This window comes from Psammomys obesus, unplaced genomic scaffold (assembly GCF_907164565.1).
Source record: "Psammomys obesus unplaced genomic scaffold, mPsaObe1.curated_primary_1811, whole genome shotgun sequence".
NCBI lineage: Eukaryota > Metazoa > Chordata > Mammalia > Rodentia > Muridae > Psammomys > Psammomys obesus.
In genome coordinates, this window is record NW_026585644.1 from 370,122 (window position 1) to 385,042 (window position 14,921).

The 14,921-nt window shown below is 44.8% G+C and overlaps 1 protein-coding gene across 1 annotated transcript in view; it reads right to left on the bottom strand.

Annotated features, from left to right (window-relative positions):
- Window positions 1–14,921, bottom strand: part of Nup210l (nucleoporin 210 like) — a 93,586-nt gene that overhangs the window by 57,017 nt on the left and 21,648 nt on the right. Inside the window, exons 11-14 of the mRNA XM_055625113.1 lie at window positions 14,021–14,158; window positions 13,268–13,423; window positions 5,652–5,850; window positions 1,963–2,114 (exon numbers count right to left, since the gene is read on the bottom strand). Of these exons, the coding sequence (XP_055481088.1) occupies window positions 1,963–2,114; window positions 5,652–5,850; window positions 13,268–13,423; window positions 14,021–14,158 (645 nt within the window). The remainder of the gene's footprint in view (window positions 1–1,962; window positions 2,115–5,651; window positions 5,851–13,267; window positions 13,424–14,020; window positions 14,159–14,921) is intronic.

Below are 14,921 nucleotides of genomic sequence, written 5' to 3' on the forward strand. Positions count from 1 at the left end.
TAATACAATTATACCATTTTCCTCCCTTCCCTTTCCTCCCTTTGACACCACTCCTGTTCACTCTCCCTTGTTCTCTCTCAAATTCATGGCTTCCTCTTTGTTGTTACATATGTGTATATGTGTATTCATATTCCTAAATACCTGTTCAGTCTGTATAAAGTTACCTGGATGTATGTTTTCAGGGCTGACCATTTGGCATTGAAAAACTGTGCTGGGTAGTTTTATAGCAACATGACATAAACTAAAGTCATTTGAGAGAAGGAACCTCAATTAAGAAAATGTCTCTAGGCTAGGTGGTAGCTTCTAATACTAGCACTTGAGAGGTAGAGGCAGGTGGATCTCTGTGAGTTCAAGACCAGCCTGATCTACAGAGTGAGTTCCAGGACAATCAGACTATACAGAGAAACCCTGTCTCAAAACAAGCAAACAAACAAACAAACAAACCAAAAACCAAAATCAACCAAACAAAAAGAAAGTGCCTCCATAAAATCAGGTTGCAGGAGGCCTGTCGGTGTTTTTCGGTGTTTTCTCAGTTGTTGATTGGTGTGAGAGGACCTTGCCCACTGTGGGTAGGGCCATCCCTGGCTGTCAGAAAGTGTGCCCTTCCCCTGGAGAAGCCTATGTCTCCTACTCTAAACTTTCTTTGGTTGCCCGTAGTTCTCTGTCTAGGATTAAGGCTTCCCAAGCACTCCCCCTTAGCACATATACTGGTGTCATCCTCCTTTAGGCAGCCATGTTGGTTGAGACTTTATGAACATGGCTAAACCAGTTTTATATGCAGCTGGGATTGAACCCTGGTCTTTGTTTACAGCCAGCAAGAATCTGCCTGCTCCACTAGTTCCCAGCTTCCTTCCCCAGAATTTTTAAATCAACCTTTCACCGTGTGTCTTTCATTAGTCTCAACCTTTTCTTTTTTCTAAGAGGCAACAGGTCAGGATTTGCCAGCAAGAATGTACAGTTATTACTTTTAGTTTAAAAAGTATCCATTTTTATGTGCATTAGGTACCTGGCCCGAATACATGTCTATATACTATGTGCATGTCTGCTGTCCCATGCCTGTAGAAGACACAGAAGAGGGCATCAGATACCCTGGGGAGTTACAGACAGTTCGTTAAGGCACCATTTGGAGCTGGGAACTGGACCCAGGTCCTCTGTGAGAACAAGTACTCTAAGCTGTGAGCCATCTCTTCAACCCCCCAGTTTTAAGTTCTGACGGAATTAAGACAGTAGATAGACCATACATGCTTTTATTTTGAACCATCTGTCATAATATTTGATGCACAAACCCGTATGGCTCCAAATAATGGCTGCTCTTCTAAAAATATATAAATGCATGGTGTGAATATGGTTGACTCCTCTTCTATAGGACAGGAAGTTGCTGAGGGATAGTTTTCTTCAAAAGGGACTCTGCTAGGAGTCTGTGTGGCTACAGAGATATACACATACGCCAAAATTCAGATATTGCCATCAAGCATCTTACGTACTTAATTTCCCACATCTTCTACCTCAGTATTAAAGACAAAAGGTAAGTATCTAAAGTTTGCTAATGCTGGAGAGACACAGTGCTGGTGGTCAGGTGGGGAGGTGGTTCTGCTGGGGAAGGGGGTTGTTTGCACAGGGAGCTGGCCCTGTGTCCCCTCCCAGCAGAGCATGAGCTGAGTGTGGCTGAGTAAGTACTATTGTACCCCTGAACTTGTGAGGCAGAGGCAGGAGGGTCCGAACTTCAAGCTCATCCTTGGACACGTGTCTAACTGAATGCCGGCATGGTTTACATGAGACTCTGTCTCCAAAAAACAAAAGAAAACCAAACAAAAACATCCTGAATGAGTGTACCGAGGAAGCCTGAGGGATAAAGCCCGCTCCTGAGGCTTCCTGCGAGCTTAGATCTAACCTGAGACAACCTGAGTGAGAGCAGTTGCCGAGCACCCGGGGCTTTCCCGGGCCTCCCGTGGGACAGCTCACCTGCAGAAGCTCGTAAGCAGCGAAGGTGGCACTGCTCCACACGCGCTTCTCATGCCCAGTCACGCTGACTGTCACCACAGTGTGGCCTGGAGATGTGGCTGCTATGTGCACACTGGAACAGGAACAGTGCCTCGGTCCTGGTCTTTGAATACCTTTCAATCAAAAGACATGATTTCAACCAGGCATGGTGACACTCTCGGCACTTGGGAGGTGGCTGCAGAAGAATCAGCAGTTTCGGGCCAGCCCCAGCTACAAAGCAACGTTAATGCAAGCCTGGGCTACAGGAAACCCTGCTCCAACCACAAACAAAAAAATGCCCACCACAAAAGCCCACCAGAACTTCAGTAGAGTAATAAGCAGTCTATATTTATTTTAAAGAAATTAGGATACAGGAACAGGATAAGTTTAACACATTGAAAGTATAACCTGGGGCTGGAGAAATGGCTCAGTGGTTAAGAGCTCTGACGGTTCTTCTAGAGGACCCAAGTTCGGTTCCCAGCACCCATATATCCACTCGCAACTACTTCTAACTATAGCTCCTAAAAATCCAACACAGCTGGCCTCTGCAGGCACTGCAGCCACGTGCGCACACCCGAATACTGACTTACACACAACGAAAACATATAAAAATACATTTGGCTGGGCATGATGGTGCACACCTTTAACCCACCACTTCAGAAGTTCAAGGCTAGCCTTGTCTACATAGTAAGTTCCAGGCCGGCCAAAAGCTGGGATCTCAACAAAACAAAACAAAAAAATCTTAAATATAATAATCTTGTCTGGATATGGTGGCATGTGCCTCTCATCTTAGCACTTGGCTTCGCAGGAGGATTCCCACAAGCTCCAGTCCAGACTGGGATACAGGGTGACATCCTGCCTTAAAACAAAACAAAACAAAACAAAACAAAACCTAGTACCTTGAGATTCCCACTAGGTTTCACTTTTTTCTGTCAGGTTGATGCACACTCCCTGTGGGGCTCAGTGTTGGACTACTCATCTGTTCTCTACAGGCCCAGGGTCCAATTGCCCAAAAACAAACAGTAAAACCTTTCTTCTGACGATGACATTCATCATGCAAAACACAGTTCTATGTGCAGTGTGAATACAGGCTTGGGCACAGGCCCAGACACCAAGGGATGTGTAGGACAAAAAGGGAGAGTGACAATGTGCGTAAACCCATGGAAAGCATTGACAATATTAACAGAAACCTAGAAACAGTCAAAGGGTACGGAAACAGGAAGAAGGGTTGTGTCTGGAGAAAACAGGCCTTGTTTGTTCTGAGACATGATCTTGCTCTGTAGCCCGGTGGCCTGAATGGTTGTCCTGCTTTGACCTCCCTAGTGCCTGAACTACAGGAAGCTTTAGGGAGAGAGCCTCAAGTGTAGGAAACAAGACGCACGGCAAAACATGCAGGAGGCATCAATGAACAGATGACAGAGGAAGAACTTAAGTCGTTGGTTTTGTTAGAGCCACATGAAATCAAAGGAATGCAGTCATGGAAAGCAGATTGGGTTTTGCCTGTGTTAGGCATGGGGACTAAGGAAAATGAATTTGTGGGAGGAAAAACCTCTTAAATTATTTTGGACAAAAAAAAAAAAGTATTAATTAAATGGGTTTGGTGGTTCACATCTATAATTTCAGATCTTGGGAAGCTGCGGGAGGACAGCCTGGGGTACACAGAGTGTTCCGCCCCAGCCTTGGAAACAGAGAGAGACTGCCTGTGACAGAGCCAGACAGGGAGAGCTGGAGCATGGCTCGGTGGTCCAGAGCACTGGCTTTTCTTCCAGAGGACTCAGGCTCCACTCCCGGCATCCATAGAGTGGAGTACAAGCCTCCATGCTCTAGTTCCAGGGGATCTGATGCCCTCTTCTGGCCTCCACAAGCACTGCACACACGGGTACACAGACGTGTGCAGGCAAAACATCCATACACAGATGATAATATGTAATTAAAACATCCACATACAAATGATAATATATAATTAAAAACCACGGGGCTGGGCGGATGGCTTATCCAGTGAAGGCACCTGCTGCCAAGCATGACAACTTAAATTCAATCTCTAGGGCTCACATGGTGGAGAGCGTTGTCCTCTGATCTCCACACACTTGCTATGGCGCATGCACACACACACATACACACATACACACACACACAAATAGTTAAAAATGCAAACAAACAAAAGTAATTTTGACGTTCAGCTTCGAAAAGAGCCATTTCGTAGCCATGGTTATCAGGATAAGAAGTTAAAGTGATGTTATCATACCCTACATAAGAGATAAGAGGGCCTAAGAGTTAGAGCTAAGAACAGAGGCGAGCAGAGAGCTGAGGGAATTACGTGCTGATGGGCAGGGCAAGGGAGAAGTCCAAGCTGATGTCACTCCTACAGATACGAGAGTGTCAAACGAATTAATATGGGAAAGTACTTACAGCAGAGACTAGCAAACACCGAATGCTAAGTAATACTCCATGCGACTTCTGCATGATTTTAGTGAAAATCAGTTGGACTCAGAAATATGAACTTCAACAGCAGGAAGGATGCTGGTTTTTATAAAGGAAATGGTCATGTTTTCCTTTTCACTGGAAAAACGTACTACCACGACAAATAGTATGGCTGAGTTGGTAGAGTGCTTACTCTGCCCCCAGCACAGTGTAAATCGGGGATGGTAGGGCCTATTATCTCAGCACTGAGGCAGGAAGATAAAAGATTCAAGGTCGTCCTTGGTTACATAGCAAGCTCAAAGCCAGTCTGGGTTAAGTGAGGGTCTGTCTCAAAAAAGAAAAGGTAAATATATTGTCTCTTTTTGAATATAGTATATAGTCATGAAATGGCACTATATTCCTCTTAAAGAATATGGTAGGATGCCATGCAGTGGAAGAGCACATGTCCAGCATGTCCAAGTCCCTAGGATCAATCCTCACTCCTGGAAACAACAGGATATCGATGAAAGAAAGAAGAAAAGAAGCAGGGGCCCTGAAATGGAGGGCTGGAGGTGGACGGCTCAGCCACAGGGTAAGGAAGCTTAGCATTGGGGATGGAGCGATGACTCAGAAGATAAAGTGTGATGGCTCTCCTTGCAAACCCGTGACAGAGCCAGGCAGCAATGATGAGCACTTGGAATCCCAGCACTTGTGAAGCAGGAAGGACCTAGCTAGCTAGCTGAGCTGGAGGCAGGGAGCTCTGGATTCCGCGAGAGACTGCTCTGATAAAGTCAACTCCAAATCCAGGCCACACATACGTGTGCACACATGGACATGCACTTCCATGTGAATGAGTCATATGTGCATACCACACACAAGGCCCAAGTTCCCCCCTGTGCTTTCTACATTCATCTAAAATGAGAGTAGAGTGGACTCTGTTTCAAGGCAGTTGACAGAATATATAGAAGCTGGCCATGACAGCAGCCTTTCATGCTGGTCCTCAGGAGGCTCAGATAGGAATTATGTACTCAGGGTTATGAGTTCAAGGCCAGCCTTGGCTACATAGCAGGATCCTGTAGTGTGTGTGTGTGTGTGTGTGTGTGTGTGTGTGTGTGTATGTGTGTGTGTGTGTGTGTGTATGGTGTGTGTGTGTGTAGAGAGAGAGAGAGGAGGAGGAGGAGGAGAAGGGAGGAAGAAGAATTAAACTACAGTAGTGGTTTGTCCATTATTAATTAAAAGATGAAGGGGGAAAATAAAGAGTTTAGCCTTGCCTTCTTTAAACAGAGTGAAGACTCCTTGCTTGTCTGAGTTGAGATCCAGGGGTAAGTGAGAGCAGTCTGTGAAAGCGATAGCCTCTTTGGTCTCTGTATTGACATGATACATTGCAATGGGGACCTCAATAATCTGGCCAACTTCCGCATCAGCTTGAAATGGTAACAGTTCCATTTTGTTCAGCTTCATGACATATATCTTAAGGAAAAGCAATTAATCTTCAGGAAAGTCTTAGAAGAGACATTTAGACACATATTATGTGCTGTGGGTATACATATGTAATAGATACACAAATATGTACATTCTGCTGTGGTGGAGCACGCCCGATTTCAGCCCCCAGAAAGCCGAGGCCATATGATAGAGTCAAATTCATGCTGGGCTACACAGTGAGATCTTGTCTCAACAATCATATGTATATCTTCTCTCTATATTGTTATCTACATGTTTTACTTTGGTTCCTCTTTTCTTTCTCTTTCTTTCTTTCTCTTTCTTTCTTTCTCTTTCTTTCTTTCTTTCCTTCTTTCTTTCTTTCTTTCGGGGGTGGGTGGTAGTGTTATGAGTTGAACCCAGATCCTTGTGCATACTAGGGAAGCACACTACCACCAAGCAGTGTTTCTGTGTAGATCAGGCTGGCCTGGAACTCACCCTGTAGACCAGGCTGGCCTCTAACTCAGAGATCCACCTGCCTCTGCTTTCTGAGTGCTGGGATTTAAGGTGTGTGCCACCAGTGCCGAAGCCTGTCTTAGGTATCTATTGCTGGTATAAACACCATGATCAAAAGGGACTTGGAGAGAAAAGGGTTTATTTGGCTTACACTTGTAGGTAACAGTTCATCATATAAAGAAGTCAGAGCAGGGACTTAAGCAGGGCTGCAAGTGGAGGCAGGAGCTGAAGCAGAGGCCAGGGAGGAAAACAGCTTACTGGCTTACTGGCCCTGGATTGTTCAGTTGGCTTTCTTATGGCACCTAGGACCGCCAGCCCAGGGACAGCACCACCCACAATGGGCTGGGCCCTCCCACAGCCATCACTAATTAAGAAAAGCCCCACAGGCTTTCCTATAGAACAAGATGTTTATTTCTCAGTTGAGGTTCCCTCTTTTCAAATGATTCTAGCCTGTGTCAAGCTGGAAAAAAAAAAAAATCCTAACCAGGACAACACACAATCAGTGTTTAAGGTGCATGGGTTACACATCTACACATTCAACTGATTAAAAATGCTTTGGAAAAAAAACATCTGTACTGAACATGCACACTTTTTTACTTGTTTGATTTGAGGTAGGGTTTATGTAGCCCAGGCTGGCCTTGAGTTAACTATGTGGCTGAAGATAGTTTTGGTAGTCCAGCCTCTGTCTCCTGAGTGCTAGGATCTCAGGTACACTTCCTGTCAGGATTACTGAACAGGGAAGGGTAGCTGGACACAGTGGTGCTGGCCTGGAATTTCAGCACTCTAGAGGTGGATGAAAGAGAGTTTCCATGAGCCTGAAGCCAACCTGGGCTACAGAGTAAAGTCCTGTGAAAACAAAAATAAGCCCATGAACAAAGCACAATACAGTAGAACAACTCACTGGCTGTGCAGTAGGAGTCAGTAATCTAGACCTTACTTAAGGTATGACTTACAGTGTTTCCCCTCTCCATTTCCTGAATTTCCTAGACACCTCGCTGTCAGAACTAGCACCCTCCTCACCATCCCCATAGCTTTATATCTTTTATTTCCCCTATCCAAACACTCATCAAATCTTTAATCCTACAATCCCAGCATTTGAGCTAAAGCAGGAGAATGGCAAAAAGTTTGAGGCCAGCCTGGGCACAGGTCTGTAATCCCAGCACTCAGAAAGGGCAGAGGCAGGTAGATCTCTGTGAGTGTGAGGCCAGTCTGGTCTACAAAACAAGTCTAGGGGGGTGGAGAGATGGCTCAGCGGTTAAGAGCACTGTCTGCTCTTTCAGAGGTCCTGAGTTCAATTCTCAGCAACCACATGGTAGCTCAAAACCATCTAAAATGTGATCTGATGCCCTCTTCTGGCCTGCAGGTGTACCTGCAAATAGAGGACTTATACATAAAACAAATAAGTAAACAAAGCAAGTCTAGGACAGCCAAGGCTACACAGGGAAATCCTGTCTTGAAACAAACAAACAAACAAAAATACTGAAATAAATGATATCAATTGAGAAAATGCATCCAGCAGATTGGCCTGCAGGCAAGTCTGTGGAGGTGCTTTGTTGATTACTGATTGATGTGGGAGCGCCACCCCTGGGAAGGTGGTCCTGGGCTGTGTAAGTGAGGGGAATGATTTTTCAAAACATCTTATTTATTTATTTATTTATTTATTTATTTATTTATTTATTTATTTATTTATTTATTTATTATAGATACAATGTTCTATCTGCATATACACCTGCATGCCAAAAGAAGACACTAGATCTTATTACAGATGGTTGTGAGCCACCATGTGGTTGCTGGGAATTGAATTCTGGACCTCTGGAAGAGCAGGCAGTGCTCTTAACCTCTGAGCCATCTCTCCAGCCCAAGGGGAATGATTTTTAATAAGCCAGTCTGACTCCACTAAAGTCTTCAAAATTGACTTCAGAATGAACAGGCCTGAGTTTCTGTTTCTCAGATTATGAAACTACAGTCCATGGAAACCAGATACAATGTGAAAACCAGAAACAATAACTTAGTAAAGTCTCCAAGCACTTGACTAATTGCTTTGTCTAACTAGTCAAAATGACACTTTGTTACCTGAGCACTCTCTGTTACCTGGACACACTGTGTTACCTGGACTTTCTGTGAGCTCCCCCAACTGCAGAACCAATCACGAGTTCCCATATTCCCTAGATCAGAACCAATCAACCAATGTAAAGATTACACAACCACACTGTGAAACCCCGTCTTTAAATTGGGCCAGCAAGCTCACTTCAGGGTCCCCATTCTAGGGAATGGTGGCTCCCGCGTGCTGAAAAGTTCTGCAGAATAGACACTCCTTGTTTTTGCATACTACCTGAGTCTGAGGTCTTCCTTCAGCAATCCCCAGACCTAACATAAGAAAACAGGATGTGTGAGCTATGGGAAGCAAGCCAGGAAGTGATGTTCCTCCAAGGCCTCTGCTTCAGTTCCTGCCTTGAGGTCCTGCTCTGACTTCTGGCCACTATGGACTGTAATCAGTAAACTGAAATAACCCCTTTCTTTCCCAGCTGCTCTGGTCATGGTGTTTAGCACCGCAATGGAAACTCGGCTAGGACACGGCCTGACTGCTGTTTCGGCCTTCAGGCCATCACTGTTTACAAACCTACAGTGGCAGTGGCTAGCTTTTGCTCTTTAAAATAAGTACTATCACCATTATGGAATATAAAAGTACTTAGGTGTACTGGTTTGAACAGGTAAGGCCCCCATAGACTCAGGTGTTTGAATGCTTGGAGGTGTGGCCTTGTTGGAGGAAGTGTGTCACTGTGTGTGTGGGGGTGTGAGTTCCTTCATATATGTTCAAGTTATGCTCAGTATGGTACACAGTCTCCTTCTGCTGCCTGCAGACCCAGATGGAGAACTCTCAGCTCCTTCTCTAGCGCCGTGTCTGCCTGCACGCCGCCATGCTTCCCCACACGGTGATGATAATGGACTAAACCCCTGAAACTCTAAGCCAGCCCCAACCAGCCCCAATTAAATGTTTTCCTTTCTGAGAGTTGCTGTGGTCATGGTGTCTCTTCACAGCAATAGAACCCTAACTAGGACATTTCTAAGCACAAGCCTTGCCACACTAATAACCTGTTTAAGAAATACACAAATATATGTCTCTCTCTCTCTCTCTCTCTCTCCACACACATACACACACACACACACACACACACACACATATTGATTCCCCATTTTTTGTACCAGAGCTATTAAATGCTGTCTTTGAAGCCAGAGAGAAAGTATTACTGTGGGTTCTCTGAACTGCCTACCCTGCAGCTATCTCTTGAGAGCAATGTCTGAATATGTGAGTGAACAGGACTCCTGCTGAAACTCTATTTCTCCAAAGAGGCGATGCCCTGCCGTGGCTTCCATTTGCGTTTCTCTATCATCCCTAATAGTCACTCATCAGTCCGCCCACGAGGATTTTTCTCTTATCTGCCAAGAGTAGCTTTTAAATTTAGTTAATTAATGTTATTGATTTTTTTTTTTGAGACAGGGTCTATTATGTAGCTTTGGCTCTTCTAGAACTTGCCATGTGGACCAGGCAGGCCTCAAACTCACTGAGTTATAGAATTAAAGGTTAAAGGTGTGTTCCACCAAGCCCAGCTCAATAATAATAATAATAATTATTATTATTATTATTATTATTATTATTATTATTATCACTATTACTACTACTACGTGTGCATATGATGTGTCAATGCCACGGACACACGCCATAGTGTGCACGTGGAGGTGAGAGAACAATTGTAGAGCTCTCTCCTGGAATGTGGGTTCCGGGGTTTGCCTGTCCAGGGCTTTCCAACCTGCTGAATCAACTCACTGGCCCATCAGTTAGACTGCATAATCTAAATAGCGGTGAGCAGAGCACATGCTTGAAAGTACCTCACATGTCTTCCCTTGAGACATGACATAAGTTTTCATATTAATAAATCTTTCTACCTAGATTTTAGTTTCTTTAAGGCAGTGATGTCTGTAGAGAAATTTAATTCAGAACATGGATACTCTGGCAAGACATCACACCCAAAGACCTTCTAGATCTATCTGTTCCCACTGGAAAACAGACACGCCTTTAATCCCAGGAGACAGAGCCATGAGAACTCTGAGTTCAAGGCCAGCCTGGTATAGAGCCAGTTTCAGGTAAAGAAAAGCTTAGGTCCAGGCATGGTGGTACAAACCTTTAATCCCAGCACTCAGGAGACAGAAACATGCACATCTCTGAGTTCTAGTCAGTGCTGTTTAGGCAGTTCAGTTGAGAGCAGTGCAGTGGAGTTGAGTTTGTGGCAGTTCAGTTTGTGGAATTCAGAGGCAGTTCTTACTGGGAAAGTTTTACAGAGAGAGGCAAAAGAGAGAACAAGCTAGACACAGGTGAAGGCAGAATGAGCCAGAGAAGGAGAAGGAGCCAGAAGATTGCTAGAGTTAGTTTGAGGCCAAGCAGAGCAATTCAGTGAGAAACTGAGAGAAACCAGAATCAGTCAGCTTAGAGAGGAGTTTGAGTCAGAACAGCTGGTTGAAACGGCCATCCAAAGTTCAGAAAGAGCTAGAAAGAGTGAGCTTATTCAGCAATAAGTCTCAGAGGCTAAAAAACATTCTAGGCCCTGATCAGATTGCACGGTGGCTAGAAGCTTCCGGCACTAAGCCAAGGTTAGCAGATGGAGGCAGTAAGGCTTCAAGATGACAATACCTCAGGCGAATAAAAGTTACTTTAACTAATGAATAAAGTGTAATTAATAAAAAAAAAAGTTACTGTAACAGATGTCATGTATGGGGATCCTAACTAGGACTTCACTTATTTAGTACCTAGAGGCATTCAATAAACAGTCACTGTGTGATGGCCAAGTCACAAAGGGAAAAGCAGCATATGCCATAAAGTGGAGAAAAACAGAAATTAGTTTTTTTTTAATTCAGGCCTTGTTTTTTGTTTGAAACAGGGCCTCTTATGACCCAGCCCGAGACTGACCAAATTCCTAATCTTTCTGCTTTTAACTCCCAATTGCTGAGGTGACAGGTGTGTGCCACCAAGACTGCCAACTCTTCTTTTACAGGTAGATTAACTAGCCAAAATACAAGGCTAGTAATAAGGCTAGCATAAAAGCTAACCTTATTATCAATGAAAGCCACTGACGATTATGTGTACAGGGATCAGCAAAGTGGCTCAGCAGATAAGAGCACTTGTGACAAGCTGGTGACTCAGTTTAATCCCTGGTACTCAGGTGTGATGGCTAATTTTGGCTGTCAATTTGATACACCTGAAAAGACAGGGCCTCAGTTGAAGAACTGCTTCTGAATTGTCCCATGGGCATGTCTGTGGGGCATTTCGTGGTAGGTGGCTGACGAGGGAGGGCCACCCCCACTGTGGGCAGTACAGTCCCTAAGCAGGTGGGTGACGGTCTACGACCCGGAAGTGAAAATTAGCCCTTTCCTTTCCAAGCTGCTTTTGGTCAGGGTATTTATCACGGCAACAAAAAGTAAACTAGGACACAAGTGAAGGTGGAAGAAAAAAACTGACTTCACAAAGCCGTGCTCTAACCTCCACGTGGGTACCATGGCATGTGTGCCCATATTTATACATAATACAAACACAATGGTGATTTTCAAAAAGATTATGGATACTGGCACTTGCCATGGAATACAAGCCTGTGACCTGAACTCCCTTCCTGGAAGCCCTGTAAAGATGGAAGGAGAGGACCGACCCCACAAAGTTGTCTTCTGACCTTCACATGCACTGCCTGGCCCACACACTTCTGTCTACACACACTGCATATGCATACACAGTAATAAATATTAAAAATATTATGTAAGGGGCTAGAGAGATGGCTCAGTGCTTAAGAGCACTGTCTGCTCTTCCAAAGGACCCAGGTTCAATTCCCAGCACCCACATGGCAGCTCACAACTGTCTGTACCACCAATTCCAAGGGATATGACACCTTCACACTAACGCACATAGAATAAAATTAAATACATTATTAAAAAATATTATGTATATTTATACACATGGGAACATGGGCTCAATTGGTAAAAAACTCATCTCACAGTCAGAGGCAGACCTGTCTCTGTGAGTTCAAGGCCAGCCTGGTCTATAAAGCAAGTTCCAGGACAGCAAGGGCTACACACAGAGAAACTCTGTCTCAACAAACAAACAAATGTGGGGACCTGAGTTTGGGTCCCCCAAACCCACATAAAAGCCAGGCACAGGGCTGGGTGCCAGGGCCTTGCAGAGCTAAGTGTTCTCGGCCACTGAGTCATGTCCCCAGCCAGGACCACCCCATTTTACAAATTCGACAGCAAACACACATGTCAAATCCATGGCTCTTAGGCCAAGTAAAAGTCCATCTTTAACGAAGATGTACTTCCTGGTTGAATCTTATAACATTTTAATTTAATTTACTTCTGTTTATTAAGACTGGGTTTCATGTAGTTGAAGATGATGCTGAGCTTCTGATTTTCCTGTCCTCTCCTCCTAAGTGCTGGATTTGAAGCCTGGCCTCCAGGCCCGGTTTTCTGATGCAGAGGCTTGAAACCTAGGCCTTTGTGCACAACAGAAAAGCTCTCTACCAACTCAGCCACATCCTCAGCTCTGCAGTCAAATTTTTAAATGCTCAAGTTGGATATTGTTTCAAACGTGTTTCTGAGCTTAAATTTAGTAATCACAGGGCTGGAGAGACAGCTCAACAGTTAAGAGCTCTATCTGTTCTTGCAGAGGACCTGGGTTCAATATCCAGAAACCCACATGGCAGCTCACAACCGTCTGTAACTCCAGTTCCAGGGGAACAAATGCTCTCTGTGGCTTCCATGGATCCTAGGCACAAAAGTGGTGCACAGACGCATGGAGGCAAGGCATTCGGACAGATGGTTTATTGACAAAAAAACAAAAAAAAAAAAAAAAAAAAGCAAAACTATACACAGCAGTGTCCCAGAGAGGTCCCATTTTCTCTGAAGAGACATTTACCTTAATTTCACCAGATCGAAAAGGATTTTGTACATCTCGTGCCAAAATGGTGCTGTTTCCTCTCACCTGACCTGCGGTAACCACTCCTTTGGTGGTGACCATGGCCACCGTCTCATTAGAAGAAGTCCAGGTGAAGTTGCCACTACCACCCTGTACCTGTGAAAAACCACAGCCTGGGATAAAGCGTGCTGGGAGGAAAGCAGAACATAAGTGAAAAGGTGAAACTTGACTGGTGAGGTTGAGTTTAAAAAAGAACACAACTATGTGATATGTTATCTCTGCACCTGATAAGAAACTGGGAATCTGCAGGGACGTTGAGAAGTGGGCAAGGGCAGCGTTAGAGGGAGGTTAAGGAGCTGTCTCCCACAGAAGCTCACAGGGGCATCAGGGCATTTGACAGTGTCATGAAACTCACAAGAAAACAACAGATGGCAAAGATGGAAAGCCCACCAAGTCTCAGACTTGGCAGCCAGCAAACACTGAGTTACACCACTAAGCTGGCAGAGATGTAAAAGGTGGCGATAAGTCTGCGGCTGGGGACATGGTTCAGCCTGTACAAGGAGCCCTGGGTTAGGTCCCCGGCACGGCATAAACCTGGTCTGGCACTGCAGGCCTGTAACCCACACTCAAGAGCTGAAGGAGAAGCAGAGGCTGCAGAGTGAGTTCAAGGCCAGCCTGAGCTACATGTCCAAGCAACCTATTAGAGAAACTGATTGATTTTTGTGCCATTTCTGCTAGTAGAGGATACCATACCTGAACTTTGTAACGATTTAATATTCCCAGAGGATTATGGGGAAATGCCAGAAAGCTGGGTTTAAGCTGAATGGGAAAGTAAATCTTCACCTCCTGTTGGTGATTGATTTGACACGTTTTAAGCTGAGAACCATTGCCCTGTGGGGACAAGAGAAGATGGGTCAACACGGATTTCCTGAGACAGTTCCCTTGACACTGAAAACATGAGCAAAATGAGGTATTCATGTAACCATATTCTACTTCTGAAAGAAGAGAAGTGGGTTGGGTGGCACCCACTAACACAGGAGGGTCAGGAGTTCAAGGCCAGCTGAGGTTACCAGACAGGCTGTCTTTAAAGGGGGGAGAAAAGGGCCAGAAAAATAGAAACCTGCAGATTTTGTGTGTCTGCTTTCTACTTCGGTGATAAACTCCATGACCAAAACCAACATGGAGAAGAAAGGGTTTATTTCATCTTACAGCTCACAGTCTACCCTGAAGGGAAGTCAGGGCAGGAGCTCAAGGCAGGAACCCAGAAGCAGGAGCTGAAGCTGAGCAACACTGCTTATCAGCTTGTGGCTTGCTCTCCATGGCTTGCTCAGCTTGCTTTCTTACTCAAGCCAGGACCACCCACCCACAGATGGCACCACGAACAGATGTGCTGATCAGTTAAACAATAAATACAAATTCTACCAAAGCCTCAGTTCTTGCTTCTTCAACAGCACTGTGGCCACAGACAAGACTAACTCCAGGGTTCCAGTTAAGGTCTACACAGAAGCACATTTCTAGTATGGAAGTCATCAAAAGAAAAAAAATCTGCAAATACGCTGCTATCCATTTCCAGAGGTGAAAAACCAAACAAGCTAAAGCACTGGAAGGTAGGAATGTTGGCACAGGGCTGTGAGTTCAGCACTCAGGAGTCTGT